The sequence below is a fragment of the Falco biarmicus genome, chromosome 11 (assembly GCF_023638135.1).
Source record: "Falco biarmicus isolate bFalBia1 chromosome 11, bFalBia1.pri, whole genome shotgun sequence".
NCBI classification, from domain to species: Eukaryota; Metazoa; Chordata; class Aves; order Falconiformes; family Falconidae; genus Falco; species Falco biarmicus.
This window is the reverse complement of record NC_079298.1, coordinates 28,726,809-28,742,750: the sequence shown is the minus strand read 5'-3', so window position 1 is coordinate 28,742,750 and position 15,942 is coordinate 28,726,809. Positions and strand designations below refer to the sequence as shown.

At 48.8% G+C, this 15,942-nt stretch overlaps 1 protein-coding gene across 1 annotated transcript in view; it reads right to left on the bottom strand.

Annotated features, from left to right (window-relative positions):
- Nucleotides 1–588: 588 nt before the first annotated feature.
- Nucleotides 589–15,942, bottom strand: part of NOTCH2 (notch receptor 2) — an 87,722-nt gene continuing 72,368 nt past the window's right edge. The window contains exons 23-33 of the mRNA XM_056355718.1: nucleotides 15,250–15,362; nucleotides 14,159–14,688; nucleotides 13,016–13,360; nucleotides 12,628–12,770; nucleotides 11,568–11,778; nucleotides 10,870–10,966; nucleotides 10,208–10,376; nucleotides 6,355–6,656; nucleotides 5,858–6,005; nucleotides 5,251–5,348; nucleotides 589–4,356 (exon numbers count right to left, since the gene is read on the bottom strand). Of these exons, the coding sequence (XP_056211693.1) occupies nucleotides 3,013–4,356; nucleotides 5,251–5,348; nucleotides 5,858–6,005; nucleotides 6,355–6,656; nucleotides 10,208–10,376; nucleotides 10,870–10,966; nucleotides 11,568–11,778; nucleotides 12,628–12,770; nucleotides 13,016–13,360; nucleotides 14,159–14,688; nucleotides 15,250–15,362 (3,500 nt within the window). The 3' untranslated portion in view covers nucleotides 589–3,012. The remainder of the gene's footprint in view (nucleotides 4,357–5,250; nucleotides 5,349–5,857; nucleotides 6,006–6,354; nucleotides 6,657–10,207; nucleotides 10,377–10,869; nucleotides 10,967–11,567; nucleotides 11,779–12,627; nucleotides 12,771–13,015; nucleotides 13,361–14,158; nucleotides 14,689–15,249; nucleotides 15,363–15,942) is intronic.

The window sequence follows — 15,942 nt, the reverse complement described above, 5'->3', positions numbered from 1 at the left end:
GGCAGCCTCAGCTCCAAGGATGAGGGTCCCCCTCCCAGCTGGAAGAACAGCGAGCAGCCCAGCGAAGCAAGCAGGACCTGGAAGGGCAAGCGAATACACGCCTCCACTAACCACTGCCTCACCCACACTTGCTCACCACCTTTCCAAAAGCCGCAGCCCTTCTCCAGCTCCCAGACTCCCAGGCAAGCAAGAGCTCTTATTCACAGCATCTCAGAAGGGCCCCATCCATCCCACTCCCTCCCCATCCTTCCCATTATGCCCACCTGCTTGGCTGCTGGTTCCTGCCCCCTGGCCCAGCTAACCAAGACGCCCCGAATCCTCCTGCTATGCCCGAGCCAGGCTGCTTTCAGCGCCCAGGGACAGCTCCCCGGGACGGAGCGAAGCGCTGGGGTCCGTGCGCTGCCGAGCCACAAGCCAGAGCGCCCGTGATCCCCAGCAGCTCTCTTCCCGACACAGACTGTGGAGGTCCCACCAAGCCCTCCCTTGTCAGGGGCCTCAACAGCTACTGAACACCAATGAATCATTTTATAATCCAGTGGCTGTGCCACGGTAGCTGGGAAGACAAACAAAAACAGCAGCACACAGACACTGGGCACATACTCTTTATTCTGGGGATAAAAATTGCTTATACATTTTGCAGCAACTATTTTCATAAAAGACTTTTATAAAAAATGTAAAAATAAGCAAATATTTTCCATTATTAATGTAGGAAAATGCTGCTGTGTGAATGGTTACTCTACAACTTATGAGATAAAATACCACCTTAAGGAGATATTATCTTTACAAGTAGTTAAAAAAAAAAAAAAAAGGCAGAGGGCCATCATATTAACACGCCAGGCACGAAACTGGCTTCATTCCACAGAAAGCACTCATCTTGTAAAAGGTAGCCACATATATAAAAAGGCACTTGGTTATTTGGGGCTAACAAGGAAAAGCCCTTTGTTTCTTTAGCATCGATGTAGCAACACTTCATTATTTGCAGTGAAACATGTACCTGGACAGACCTCCAGGAGCTTGCAGGCTCCTGCCTGGAGATCTGAGTTGGTTGCAGCTCAGCTTCACAGGACACACTGCAGCGAGCGTGCCGGGGAATGCTCTGTGCGTCGTAAAAAGCAGTAACTTCAAAATTAAAAACTTCAGCCCAAAACAATGGCCCCGGGAACCAGCTCCTCCTGAGGCCCTGCCTTCATGTACCATTGAGTAGAATCAAAAAAAAAAAAAAAATTAAAAAGCTTTTACTTTTGATTAGAATGGAAAGAAACATCAGAGAAAATACTGTACATGGTAGGATGCTGAATGGCCGCTGCTTGGAGGGGAGCGGCGTTCTCTGTCCTTTAGCGGCAGCCGACAGCCCCGATCTCTTTGGAACATGTGTCTGCAGGGTTCCCCCGAAGAGGTAGGAGCAAACCACCCCCACAAGTGTTCGCTTCGGCTGCTGACTGGTTCAGAGCCCTTCAGGGAAGCGCTACTCTTGCGGAAAGCAGAAAGAGCGGCTGTTTGCCTAAGGTCAGTGACAGCTGGCTTCCGTAACTCCGAAAATACTGGGGGAACCGCAGCACAAATGGCACCACCATCCCACAGAGCACGTCGGGCACCTCAGTCGGGAAATCTCGGTACAGGCTGAAGCTGAGTGCAGAGGACAGCCCCAAACCTGTTAACCAAACAGCATTAGGCAACGGTGTCCAAGCTTTTTGGTCTGCTGCTTAAGCCCAGCTCCTGGTTTCAGGCACACTGCTGCGGCTGGAAGCCTGCTTGGGAGTCAGTGCTGCAGCCTCCCTGTTGGGAGGGGAAGACAAGGCAGCCTTGTCCCAGGGCTGAAGTGAAAGGGACAATTTTCAAAGGGCTGGATGCCATTCCTGACACAGGAGACGTGCTGCAAACACTTAATGACATCCTTGACACTTCTTAATAATACCACAAAGAGGCAGCATATGTTATCTGGAGGACAGGACACAGCCACCCTTGGATGGAGGGGAGGGGAGTACTGTGCAAGAACACTGGGAGCGTCTGTCATCAGGTTCTGAAACACTCATGCGCATCCCGAGAGCTTCCCAAAAGGCCTGTGTCCGTTGCAGGGCATCTCTTCCAGCATGGGAGCCCGTGAAGGCAGTCACGGACACACCTGGCAGGATGGGGGGACAGGGAGGGTAGTGTGTCAAAACGGTCAGGTGTGTCTCGGGGAAGACATACAACTCGAGAGAGATGTGCCTACAGGTCACCGCGGAGGGAAGACCGGGTCAGACCAGTGTTGTTTGTTTTTTTTTTTTGGGGGGGGGGGGGGGGGGGGGCGGGGGGCCGGGGCGGGAAAGACCTAGGGGAAGACTATATGTATATATAACCTCATAATACCTGGGGGGGGCAGGCAGTGAGAACACTAAGGGGTGTTAGTGGGTCTGTATAAGACAAAAGACTTGAAGAGGGAAGGGTGAAGCTGCACGACAGAAGGTGTCACTTGACCTGCAGGTGTTTTGGGAAGTCCGGCTAGCTTGCTGAGCAAGAGCAGCCGAGGGAAGGAGGGGTCTAGGAACGCGGGTGCAGCTCTGAGCTGTGTCAAGACAAGGCAAGGCAACTTGAACTCGAGGAGAACTAGTAGAAGGTGCTTCAGAGAGAAGTTACGTGGGTAACAGGAGGAGTAACAAAATAAGGATACAAAGCTGGTTTAATTTCTGGAGAAACGACCATGAGATGTATTAAGCTGAAGAGCTGTCTCCCCAAAGAAATGGTGGAACAGATTTAAGAGCAGGCTGGAGAATCCAGTGCAGACAGCAATCACATCCAAGGTGCATGGGTGTCGGTTAGAAGTGACCCAGCCGGCCTTCTCCGTCACCAGCTTCTACAGTTCTCTGTTTAGCATAAAAGCATACAAGCCCACAGCGACCACAGTCCCTCCAAGGAAAAAACAGCCTGGGCTCATTAAGACTCTTGGATACTAAAATGGTTCTTCATTGCCATCCTGGAAGACCTTCATGAGTTCTGGAGTCCGCTTTAATCGGGCTTCACCTTGGCCAGCCTTCAGGCATACACCTGCATGTTGTTCCGCTGCTGCTCTGTCATGTGAGCGGCCGCTGGCCCACGCTGGTTGTTACTGGGACTGGTTGCCACATCAGACCAGTCAGAGGCAGAGTGTGGGGAGGAGCTTGACCACTGGTCTGGAGATTCGGGCGATGGAGTCAGGTATGGGTGCTCCCCTTGTAAGTGCCGGTTGTGGCTAGGAGTCCGTTCTGTGGCCGAGGAGTAGCAGCTGTGCTGTGAGGGAGGCGTGGGGTACTTCCCCATCGAGCTCTGGAACTGGTGGTAAGCTGGGAGGACCGTCTGAGCCACCTGCCCGTCCTGCTGAGGGATGGCAGCCATGGAGAACGAGGCGCTGGGCAGCTGAGCTAAATCCGGTATCTGGTACATGGAGCTAAGAGGCCCAGCCATGTTCTGAGCGCAGTTTGACTGGGCCTGCTGCGGCAGTGCTTGCTGGTTTATGCCACCCTTGGGAACCAGCTGGAAAGTCATGATAGGGGGCAGAGACTCCCTGGAAACTCCCATGTGCTTTGTATCTGCTTGAACCAATCCGCTCTGCTGAGACACGCTGGGGTGCGAATGCATCACCTGCGGCACCATGCCAAACATTTCGTTGTACTGGGACTCGTTCACCTCCATACGGTTCATCCACTCGGTGGAAACGTCGGCTGGCCGGAGCCTGCCAAGCCCGCTGTTAGGAGGGGTGGTTCTGTGCTGCGAAAGCAGCTGGCTGACGGACGGGAGCACCGTGCCAGACCCGCGTCCTAAGGGCTGCATCTCGTGGAGGTTGGAGAAGGACATGGTGTGCGCGGCCTGCACCGACGGAGCAGTCAGCAGTGAGCTGGGCGACGAGTGTAACACCCCCGGCGATGGCATCACGGGAGACGATGTTGGTTCGGATGCAAAAGCATGTGGCGATTCTAGGGAATCAACTGGTGACAGGGTCACCGAGCTCTCTGAAAACTGCCCTTTGCCCTCACTGAGGGACTTCTTCCTTCTCCTCTTTGCATCTTTGGTGAGGTTTGTGGGCATAATGCCTTTGGCATTCGGTTTTCGTGACTTCTTGCTTAAGGAAGCGTGCTTCAGATTGAGGAAGGACCTATTTGGGCCACAGATGACCGGGGAGAGGGCAGAGTTCAGCATGGCACCGGGGTGCCCAGCGGGGCTGTGTGCCACATTGTACTCGTTGAGAAGCTGCACTATGTCATGGTGCATCCGGTCCTGGGCCACATCGCGGGGCAGGCGGTCCATGTGGTCCGTGATGTCTCGATTGGCAAAGTGGTCCAGCAAGATTTTTGCTGCTTCGAAACTGCCTTCTCGAGCAGCAAGGAAGAGTGGCGTCTCTTCCTGAAAACACAGGGAATAAGTACTTTAGCGGCTTCAGCATGGGGGGACTGACTTACAGCTAACAAGCCCTTAACGGTGTGGCAACACTTGGAAGCTCTGTGTCCCATTAACTGTCTCCAAGAACAGCCCATCCTGAGAGGTGCCCACTGAAAAAGGCAGATTACAGGAGATGATTTCATAGATGGCAGCAGAGCACGCAGCCTAAACCATCCCACCGCGAAGCGCACTATTCTGCCACGGGTCCTTGGAGGAACGGTGTGCCTTTCTCCCACTGACCCCTATGAGGGAAAGGTACAAGCGACTAAAACAGCCCAGTAACGAACTGCAGCTTGTTGGTAGCTCTAAAATCCACTGAGCAATATGTAATAATCCAAAAAAGAAAACCTAGGCGGAGGAAAGAAATCAAGGACTAAGATACAGCAAAAACTAGGAGTGAAGCTACAGGAGGTCTGTGCAGTGCAGACTGTCTCTCAAACAGAGGGGCTTCTTCCCCACATCCACCTGGCACTGAGCGCCTTGGAAATGTGACAGGATCCAACTGCCGCTGTGCTGCCCAACCTGTGCCTGTTAACCGGAACCCAGCTGCTTGACACCAGCAGCACTTCGCCCTGGTGCTCTCACACACGGTTGCCTGTGTATTGCATTCCTTTCCTGCCAAGAAAAGCAGGACAGCACTGCTACCCACGACTTGGCTAAACAAGGGAGAGAACTGCTCTCCCATATCAGAAATCCTACAAGACACCCAGTACTTGGGGAGAGTTCCAGTTGCAGTCTAGGTCTGGAAGACCTGCAGCGAGGACCCGGTTTAGAAAATCTGAACTTGGTTCGCTACCAACAGCAAAAAGATGCTTTGAGTTAGGAAGCACAGCCACGCCGAGCACACCCAGACCGTACCTTGTTATCCTGCATGTCTCTGTTGGCCCCATTTTTCAGCAGCACTAGTGTTGCTTCCACATTGTTGACAGCAGCAGCCCAGTGAAGAGCAGATTTACCTGCAGGGAAACCCAGCAACTTCAGTAACAAACGGAGAAGCTATTTCCTAAAGCCCCAGATGGACTGAGTACACTGAGGGAAGAAAGCAACTGCAGTGCAGCTCACAGCACGTGAACATGTCCTGAAGTCACATTTACGCTTTGGAAATCGCCACATTGTGACGCACTCCTGTTATGGGAGTATGCAATGGGACTTTCAGCACTTGCTCTGGAATTTTTTAATTTTTGTTTTTTAAATAATCTATCCACAGAGTCATGTCTGCAGCCCAGAAAATCCCAGCATATCCAATCCTGTATTTCTTCTGTTTCTCTTCCAGGACTGTTTAACCAAGCCACTGTGCAGCAGCCTGCAGTCTATTACTGCTGGGAGGACTTCCACAGGAGAGCCTAGCGTCTGATTTAGCTACAGAATTTATGAGTAGCCCACACTCCAGGAGAGCAGAAGCCCACCCCTCCTTGCTCACACCATGACAAATATTTGCCCAGCCAGTATGTCGCATTCCCATTACCGTGGTCATCAACAGCATTCACATCTGCCTGGCAATTAATTAGCTCGGCCACCATTCCTTCCACTGCCAGACGTGCGGCCAGAATTAACGGGGTCGTTCCATCATTCATCCGAGCATCCAAGTCTGTCACTCTGTTACGGATCAGGATCTGGACAACAGGGGAAGACAGTGGGTTTTTTCAATACTGCTACAGACCAAAACTGAGGATCTGGCAGAAACTAAAACTTTATAATGAAAAAGCTGGCTGAGCACTGAAATGCAGACACCCAGGTAACGGAGGCAAACAGACCAAATCAATACATGCCAGATGATTCACGCATGCTGAGTTTTTCAAGCTACGAATACCTGAGGAACCTGGGTGTAAAATACAGTTTTGCCTGGCCATTACACTGTGGAAGGCAGGAGAGCAAGGCTGTGAGTGAACAGAGCGCAGCTTCGGCAGGCTTGTATAACTACAGAGCACAGCTACTCTCAAAAGGGTTCTTCAGCTGCTGTACCTGGAAGACACCCTGAGCATCAGCAGCCACAGCTGCATGCAGGGGAGTTCGTCCCATGTTGTCCCGTGCATTAGCATCTGCACCAGCATCCAGCAAACGTTTCGCAGCATCTGCTCTCGAGTACCGGGCTGCTAGGTGCAGTGCCATCTCCCCAGTGCGGTCTGTTTGGGCCTGCAGGTTGGCGCCTTGATAGATCAAATCTGTTATTATATTTGCTGAGGAATCTTCTGCATCTTCATCATCATCGCTGATATCGGAGCCGCCCACACGCAGAGATGCCAACATAAGTGGAGTACATCCATCTGCAACAGAAGAGGTGGTATCACAGTAACCTGACAGTGACGGCAAAGCAGAGCAAAGGAAACCGTCTTCAGTTTCAGCAGACTCTGAACATCACAAGATAATCACTACCTAAACCCGAAGACTTTAACTGTAGACGCTAATGCTTGCTTACTGATCTTACTGCTTGACTCCACACACATCACAGGCATCTAGAAAGTAAAAGGAACGAAGATGGCAGCAGGAGTGAACCACTCTGTGCTAAGTGCCCCACTGGAGCTCTGCAAAGGCAGACACAAGTTTTGCTTCTCCAGTGTGGCTTGCTAGCAGAAATTCAAGACAATCTTTCAGCAACTGCCTGATTTATTCCACAGACAAGCAGGGGACCTTCCTGGACCCTACAGGCAATAGCTTCCCTGCCTGCACAACTCTCAATCTACAGTGAGTGAAGTGCATGAGCCCTGCAGAAAGCCATACGGCAGAATTCGGATTCTGTGCAGATAAACAAGGCGATGATGTTCTATTGGAAGTAATATATACAGCTCTGGTGCCCTGCTCCCATCTCCCAACTTCTGATCACCTAGCTTTCCTGACCCTCTGTTTTAGGACAGTCTCAAAATTTTCTAGAAATCCATCGCTCTCCCCAGGGAACAGGGTTGAGCACCAGCAGAGGTGTGGCCTCCAGACCTGCTCCCCAGGCAGGCTGGCAGCGGAATGCACGCTCCTCCTAGTGGCTCCCAGTCACAGGGCACACAGGCTTTCACCGAGCTACTTTCTCAGGATTTGTTGGACGGCAGCGAAGTGTTGACGTATGGGCCTGGGTTCGGTTCCAAGATCCAGTCCCGTCTATAGACCCTCTTTGCCTGTTGTCCGAGGCTATACCTCCTTTTGTGCTCTCCCTCCCACTGCTGGCTCTGCTTCCTTGTCCCAAATGAATACTTCTCAGTATTCAAGTCAGGCTGTGGTCTCCTCCGTACTGCCCTGACAGAAAAAGCAGAGAGACGGAGCGCAGAAAGGAGCTTTCCTTTTCTCCAGCACCCACAGCCCTGGGAAAACCACTCGCAGGAAAGATCTTGCTTGTTCAATCGCTGCAGTTGTTCTGGATGATCACCCCTAGCCGCCCTACAGGGACACAGCTATAGTACGCATTAAATCCTTGGAAAAATCAGCTGCCACCCTCCAAGAAGTCTCCCAGGTACGTGCAGCTCTTTTCAGAGCTTTCTTAGTTGGCCACACACGGGTAGTTTTATGAGGCTAGTAAAAAGCACATCCAGCTAGACCATCACAATTAAGTGCTTGATGGACTACCAGAAAAAAAGCCATGGACACAATGCCTTTTCTCCTCATTCCAGCTTGTTCTCTGAAATAGCTGGAAAAGAACCCAAAAGGATCCAGCTGGAGGCAGACACACAGCATGGAAAATTCCAGTCTGAACCACTGAAGTTTTAGTAACTGAAAAAGAGGGGCACATAATAGGGACAGTTCATCGGTTTTAATTATAGGTGGTGTTACCAGTTATGCCTATAATTGCATTACCCTGGTTACACACTCACAGTAACTCCAGTAAAAAGAATGTCCTCACTACTCTGTGGGACACAGAGAAAGAACAGCGTGGGGAGACAAAGATGACAGCAGCATTTTATAAAGAGTCTTCTGTTTGCTGTCTTTCAAGAAGACAGCCGCCAAGTAAATGCCAAACTCGGAGCGAGACGGTAAAGCCAGTTCACCAGACAGGTACAACCGAAAGACTCACACAGGCACAATATACTGGGATGTAAAGCACCCACTGGCAAAGTCGCTAGGCAATGCTTCTGTAGGAGACTGGACCTCTTGGATCCCCCTAAACTTAAGGAACTGCAGAAGGTGCTGAATTAAGAGAGGGAACAAGCCCTTGGTACATCGAGGCATTTTGACTTGCCTCTCCTCTCTCTAGAAAAGATCTCTACTGTTCTACCTGTCACCTGGACCTGTGGCTAGGATTAACTCACACAGCTTCAGATGGCTCCAGCCCAGACACCTGCACCTGAGTCAGTCAGCCTCAACACTCTTTGTAATTAGAGGCAGCGAAGCATTACTACAGTGCAAGCCGTTTAGTCTTCAGGAGACTTCTGCTTGAGACAGAGATGAACTGCCTCTCAGAAGTGCCTATTTCTTCCCTGTGCCTGCGAAGGAGGCGGCAGGTGGCCAGGGCAGATGAATAGCTACATTAACTGTGAGCAATCCTACCCCTCCTTACGAACCCATTACTCCAAAACTTTTTACATGATTTCTCCCCGACAGTAACTCAGCTTGCTTGCTTCTGATGCCGCGGGGGGATAGCTTACAGCAGCTTACTGGAAGCCTCACAGTTGCATCTGAATGGCAGGAAAGCAACTCACAGGTCAGTATTATTCTATTGCTAGACAAAGCTTTGGGTGAACGTGAAAATAAGCAGTCTGAAGTCTTAAGAACATTATCGCCTGCACTTGGAAAGCTTTTACCCTGCCACACAACTACAAGCTTCAATAGGGGAAATAAAGAAAAGCTTAAATTTGGCAGAAACTGATGGTTTATGTTCTCACACTCGTTACACAGAAACCCCTCCTTCCCTATGCTTTGCATTTAGGAGGGCTAACGGGTCAATGAGCAGAAAAGACAATAGAAGGAAACTGAGAGAATGGGTCCAGTCATCATTAAACTGCATGGAAATATTCCCACAAAATCCAATAAAAACCAGTTGCAGCAATATCATCAGAATCACCTCTCTGCATATGAACAAGAGCCATTCTTGCAGCTCTTCCAACTGGGATAAAGCTCTTGGTCAACTCTCCCCTCTCAGAACACAGGAATTAGCTATTACTGGGTGACCCACCCAGCCCCTTGCCAGGTTACACAGCCTTAGCGCTACACTTCTAAAAAGCAGCAGAGCATTCTTATTGTATCTAGTCATTCAAGGTTGAAAGAGAGCAAGCCTGCGTGCGCATGTGTGTCTTAAAGAAGCCTCCTTCAAAGTTCACAGTAGTGTTACGAATTCAGTGAGTTGATCACCGTAATCTGAGGATATAAATCATATAAATATGAATTAAAAAAAATAATCTTGTGCTCTATCCCAGCACAGATGTCTCACACACTGCTAATCTGGGTATACTGTCTGCCAGAAGTTATCTTATTCAGGAATGGGCCATCCTTGCCTTCACCCCAGAGAGCAGACGCCTCAGGTATAAACCCTGCTAAGTTGGTCCTTCGCATAAATCTCTGCAGTGATCCAGCTGGAGAAGCTTGGTGTTATTTCCAGCACAACTACGCATTCCAAATTTCTGCCGCTGTGGCATTCTGACAGGATCTTTTAAGACATGCATAATCATAAAGGAGATCCTACAGCTGTAGTTCCTACAGGTGCTCGCTAAGTGAATTCTTTTTCTCCTGGTTTCATGATATATTCCATGTGCTACACATCATGATCCAATCTCCAGCTTTCTTGTCTGGAGTGCACTGTGTACTCCACATAATTTTTAAATGTTAGCGGTCCTAGCCATTGGAGATGGGGAGGCTGGTGGCTGGCCGGCACAACAGATGGATGCTCTAGAGTACTGACCTGGCCCTCTGACATTGACATCCAGAACATCCACTTCTTGATCTGCTTGAGGTGGTGTAAGGGCTAGTGATGTGCTCCCACAGACATCTGCTGCCTCCAAGTGCTGCTGTGTCCACTGGCGCTGATCTATCTGCTCATCGCCTTCTGGGAGCAAGGCTTGATCTTCAGCCTGGGCATAGGAAATAAACAGTTGCTTCAAAATGCTCATCTAGTGGCCAAAACCACTGAAGGTTCATGGGGTTTTCTTAGCTTTGTTGGGGTTTTTTTGTTGGTTTTGTTTTGTTTGGGGATTTTTTGTTTGTTTTAAGCTAATGACAATGCCAAGCAGAAGTAAATGGAGACTATCAGCTTTCACACCCTCACTACATGTTATCAGGCCTGAACTGCAAGACATTACATTACCATTAACCTTTTCTTCCCTTTTGATGCAGCAGGGCTCGGGTAGGGAGGGGACACTGGAACAGAAGTTACCTAGTTTCTCTAGTGGCCTGTGGTGGCAGTGTTAACCTGAGGATTTGCTCATCAGATATCAGTAGTTATGCATTCCAAATCCTAGGTCAAGGGAGATTTTGAGCAAGGGGCATATTCCGGAAGTTAATGCCGCTGTTTTCCTCACTAGCAGTTTCATTTTCAGGCAATATTCAAGTCTTGGAGCTCCTTACCTTTGCTCTCTTTGGCTGAGGTCCACCATCACCTGCCCAGTGTTCAGTTGGTCCAGAATCTGCCAGGTTACCCTCTGGTATCTGGACTGACAGATTTCTAACAAACAAGGAGAACACATTACTTTGCAAGCCGAGCAGGTGCTACTACTCCTACTTACACTAGCCTGCAGAGATCAAGGATAGGATGCTTGCAAGTCTGGTAGCTTGCAAATAGAGGAACCAAGAAATTAAAAATCTCAGGCAGCCAACAGTGGCATTAAATACATTTAGAACTGCAAACTTGGTAAATTCAGTGGAAAGCCAAAACTGAATAAATAAGGTTCTTTTGAAATTTTCCATTATTTCTGAGTCATGTCTTTAACACATTGAGCTAGACGTATTAAAAGTTCGTTGACACCTAACAACCTAAAAATCTCACCTATTCCAGGAGGAAATTAGGCAAAGAGTACCCAACCACTGAACTAAACAAGAGTGTCAGGAAACCAAACATAAACAGAGATCAGAATCCTTACTAGCATTTTATAGATTACAGTTAAAGTTCTTCTGTCCAAATGTATTAAAATTCAGAGAAACAGACTAAGAAGGTCTAGCTTAAAAGGCAGCTTTCTCTATGGAGTTAAGTGCCTTTAATGAAAGATTTATACATCACATTCTCAAAATCCTCTAACACACTGTCAGTGACCCAAGTGCAAACTTACTTGAGTCCAACAGCATCTTCCCCAACTGGCTCTCTGCGTTTATGATTACTAGGATCTCTGCGCAGAATAAAGCCCTCTGGGAGCCACAGCGAACCATGTTTGCGCTTACGCTTTGCCATCATCACACCCAAGAGAAGGATTAAGAGGATGATCAAAGCTGCCACAGCCAGTAGGTAAAGCAACTGCGTCTTCGGTGGTAACAAGGGTTCACCTAAAAAATCCAGTTAAAGTACAATGAGATTAACAATGTGGAGACAACGATCTTCAGTCTACACTTTTCTCACTCACAGTCCTCCCTACCGAAGAGTGTCTCTATACTGTGGTGTACTTAGAGCAAAGGCTTGAGGAAGTTTTAAGCTCTGCTGCAACATTTGTATGAATACATCCTGTCTTTCTGGCTTCCCTTGATCTTGTCTCTTAAAATATTTCTTGGAGTATATGACTGCTGAACTGAAGATCTTGCTCCTTCCTCCAGAGTCCTGCTGGCTGAAGACAGCCACCCTGAATCAGTGCAGAGAGAGCTGATCTGTAGATCAAGACTCGACTAGAAATGACAACATCACCGATCTAGAACACAGTCACAGTCCAGCCTCAGACTGAGGGAGAGGGAAGCAGAAGTCAAAGGCATTACATATTGCCAGAGGAGAAAAGATCTGGTAGACTGAGGCATGCCCCCCCTCCCCCCCTTTCTCTCTAATGGCATCTTTTCATTGAATTCATGGCTTAGAGCACATGAATGGCTTTTAGCGCAGGCAAGATCACTGCAGCCTGTGGTACACTGCTGCAGCACATGAGAGATTACGGTTTATACAGGTATTAAAATGACTAGGTTCCAAACTGAAATGCCCTGCCTTAACTGACCAGACGTCCCCTCAGAGTATAATGAGCATATTGCACATACACACTTCTGCAAATGGGTATGAATAAGTTAGCTCCCCGAAACCACACTGAACAGTGAGACATATTAAGATGATGATCAATAATCTGAGCATGAATTTTGCAAGCCCAAGTTTGACGAGTGCCTTCCTTCACAAGCAGTTTTCCCTCTGCAATTACTTACTTTGGACAGACACAAAAGGATAGGGCAACATGCCCTTGATGGCCTGAGCAGCTAAGAGAGCTGCAGCAGCTTCTGTGTTCTGAAAGCATTGCTCCGAATCCTCTGCACACTGACGGTTGTCAATCTCCAGGAACACCCTGGTGCTGCAGAGATAAGAGTAAGAGGGCACAAAACTCAGTGACAGAAACTTTTGACAAAGCACTACTAAGTTAAACTGCAATCTTTTAAGTTAATCTTTCCACTCCAGCACTGAATTTGGCTGTTGCAATAGCTTTACATTTCCCCAAAAAAACAAGCTACAGCCCTAGATGGTCCAGAATTCCCCAGACACCTACAAGCAAGAGCTACCAGCATAACAAGGCCCGAGAACACAAAGGCATCCACTCACCCAATGACCTCTTGCTCTAGTTCTCTGTGTTTGCGAATGACAAGTGATCGCCGACTCCGTGCTGCCGATTTCTCCCCGTAGTATGGGAACACCATGGGGTTTCCCTGGGAGTCCAGCTTGATTCTCAGATTGGTGTGCAAGAGAGTTCCCAAAGTGCGCAAGAAGCTGCGAACATCACCCAGCAGCTCATCAGGGGGCATCAAGACCACAATGATCAGGGTCCCTTCTGCCAGCTTCTCAGCTTTGTCACCAGCACAGTCTAGACCGTCCCAGCCACACTCCTCACTATTGCAGCCCTGGTCACAGCGGCCATCTGCGTAGTGATCCGCACAATACTTGTCATACCTAGAACAGTGAAAGGGTTACAGGCAGCATATAGGACATGCACATTCTGTACAGTACATCTGCAGTCTAGGGGCCAAGGCCTTACACTCTTTATAATCATTTCAGGTAAAATACCACTCATATTCAGGATACAAGGAGAAGAAATGTAACTCCAGGATAGAGCTTGCAATCTGGCAGGGTAGAAGTAGGAAGCACAGAACACCCCAATAACACGTGGTTTGGTTCTGGTACCAGTGGAAGAGAACTGCTTATTCTGTTTACAGACAGAGCTGTAACATGTCCTGCCTCATCAAGAGAAAATCATTACAGCAAAGCTATGGCATTTATCACAAATAACTGAAGAGGAAGAAATCCCACAACAAAGACAAGCTAGACAACACATTCAGAGGTAGCAAGTACAGCTGGGATAAAAATACAAGTATTACTGGTGTGGAGTGAAATTCAGAATAGGAGGCATTCCCTATCAAAACCTAGTTTTAGATTTAGGTACAATGCCTCCTATTTACATTTCCAGAGAAAGCAGGGCAATCTACCAAGCAGGTTAATACACTGCCCTGGCTCAGGCTATCCACTTAGGTCACAGCAGACAAATTCCAGAACTTCCTTCCAAAACTAAACAAAAAGTCCACAAAGCAGCAGAAACCCTTGATGTCAAACTTTCAGCCAGAGCAAGGACCAGCAACAGAAACAAACAGAAGAGATGGGAGCAGCAGGCATGAAGCGTACCAGCTACTGAAAGCGCTAGAGCAGGAGATACATCAGTGACACAGAGAAAGCGTTCTCAGGATCAGGCCTTACTTGCATGTTTTGCTGTTTTGCTGACATTCAAAGTTGTCAAACAGGCACTCGGGTGTGTTGCAGAACTCGTCACACTGTCCATTGAAAAGCATCCAGCAGCGCAATGAAGAGGAGCAGTTGGCCCAAGGATCTTCCATTGTCAGGGAGCAGTCGCCTCCATCCCACTGGCAGGCATGAGTGTTACAGTCCTCATCACAATAGCCATCTTTCGCTTTTTCCACACACTGGGAATCCAAACATCCTCGGGGCTCTGGGCTGAAAGTTACGGGCTGTTCACACTGGCTGCCTTGGGTGTGAACAGGGCACTGACAATAATAGTAAGGAGGCTGAGAATGAGGGTGGCAGCTTCCACCATTCTGGCAGGGAGCACTGGCACAACCCGTGTTTGTCTGGCATTCCTCTCCCACAGACAGCTTGGGGCAATAGCACCGTGGACCAGAAGATGTCTGGATGCACTGCTCCCCCTTCTTGCATTTCACTTGTCCACAAGTACTGTGGCTGCTGAACTCACATTTTGCTCCAGAATAACCCTATGGAGAGGAAAAAAGGCAAAACAACCAGACTCACAAGTTTATTCTTCAGCACTCAAGAGGGCTGGAGGCAAGGTGTCACATGCAAACCCTTTCTTCCCCTAATTCCTCTGGCCTCATTGCAGGTGCCATGATTTTCTGGATCTAGCCTCAGGGATAAACTAGGAACTTACAATGCTCTATTACATTTTTGAAATGGACTTAGAAGAGCCATGAACAAGGGGAATCTTGCAGTAAGCACAGAAAACACAGGAAGGCAAAAGAAATTGTCGAAATTTAATGCTAGGTTTAAGACAGAAAAGTCAGCTATCATGCCTCAACAGCAGAAATGTCTGGGGAAACAACAGGCAGCATCACTCTCCCAGGGCACCCAGAAGCCCTGGGTTTCCCAGCTAAGCAGGTAAACTAGGGGACTGGGGAAAGAGTGTCCGAGGACACAGCTTTGCAAGTAGTACAGAAAAGAGAACTTTCATGTACAGTGGACCAATAAAACTAATGAGACCATAGCCAGAGAACTCTACAGCTGAGGCAGGCAATCCAGTTGCAGGACATGGTGCTTACCGGGGGACACTGGCAGATGAACCCATCCGGCATATTGCTGGCAACAGCACAGGTACCTCCATTCTGACAAGGCTTTCGGGGACACACATCTATTACGCTCTCACAGTGACGACCTGAGATGCAGACACACGGGGAGAAGAGAGCAGAGAAATGTGCGTCTGTGTGTGCACACCAAAAAGCCATCACAAAGCAAAACACTCCAATGAACAGTCAATGAGCAACATGCTCCAGTGAGACCTTCCCCTCAGAACAGGTAGGGAACACCTCTTCAGATAGCACACGCTCTTTAAACAGCTGCTTAAGTAGTGGGAGAGGAAGGCACAATCCCAGAATCCACAATGTGTATTTGGAGACAGCCCACCTTGTCTGCCTCCTCAAAAATGCATGCAACCCAGTACAGAGACATGATTTGGTGCTGTCACCCCCAAGTCAGCCAGGCACAGAGGCTGAAGGTGCTGTACCACATCAATTTGGGGATTCCTAAGACTTCTTTACTTTTGGGGAGATGCTCAATGAGTCCAAAGGTAAATCATACTCTGACCATGAACAAACAGCCCTCAGGACCAGATGCAATGTGAGTGAACAGGACAAGCAAGCAGACGCTCCCCAGACTGATGAGCTAGACAGAGGCCTTACTGCACTGACTAGCATTTGCGGCAGCTCCCAGAGTCAAACTCTGACACCAGACTTTAA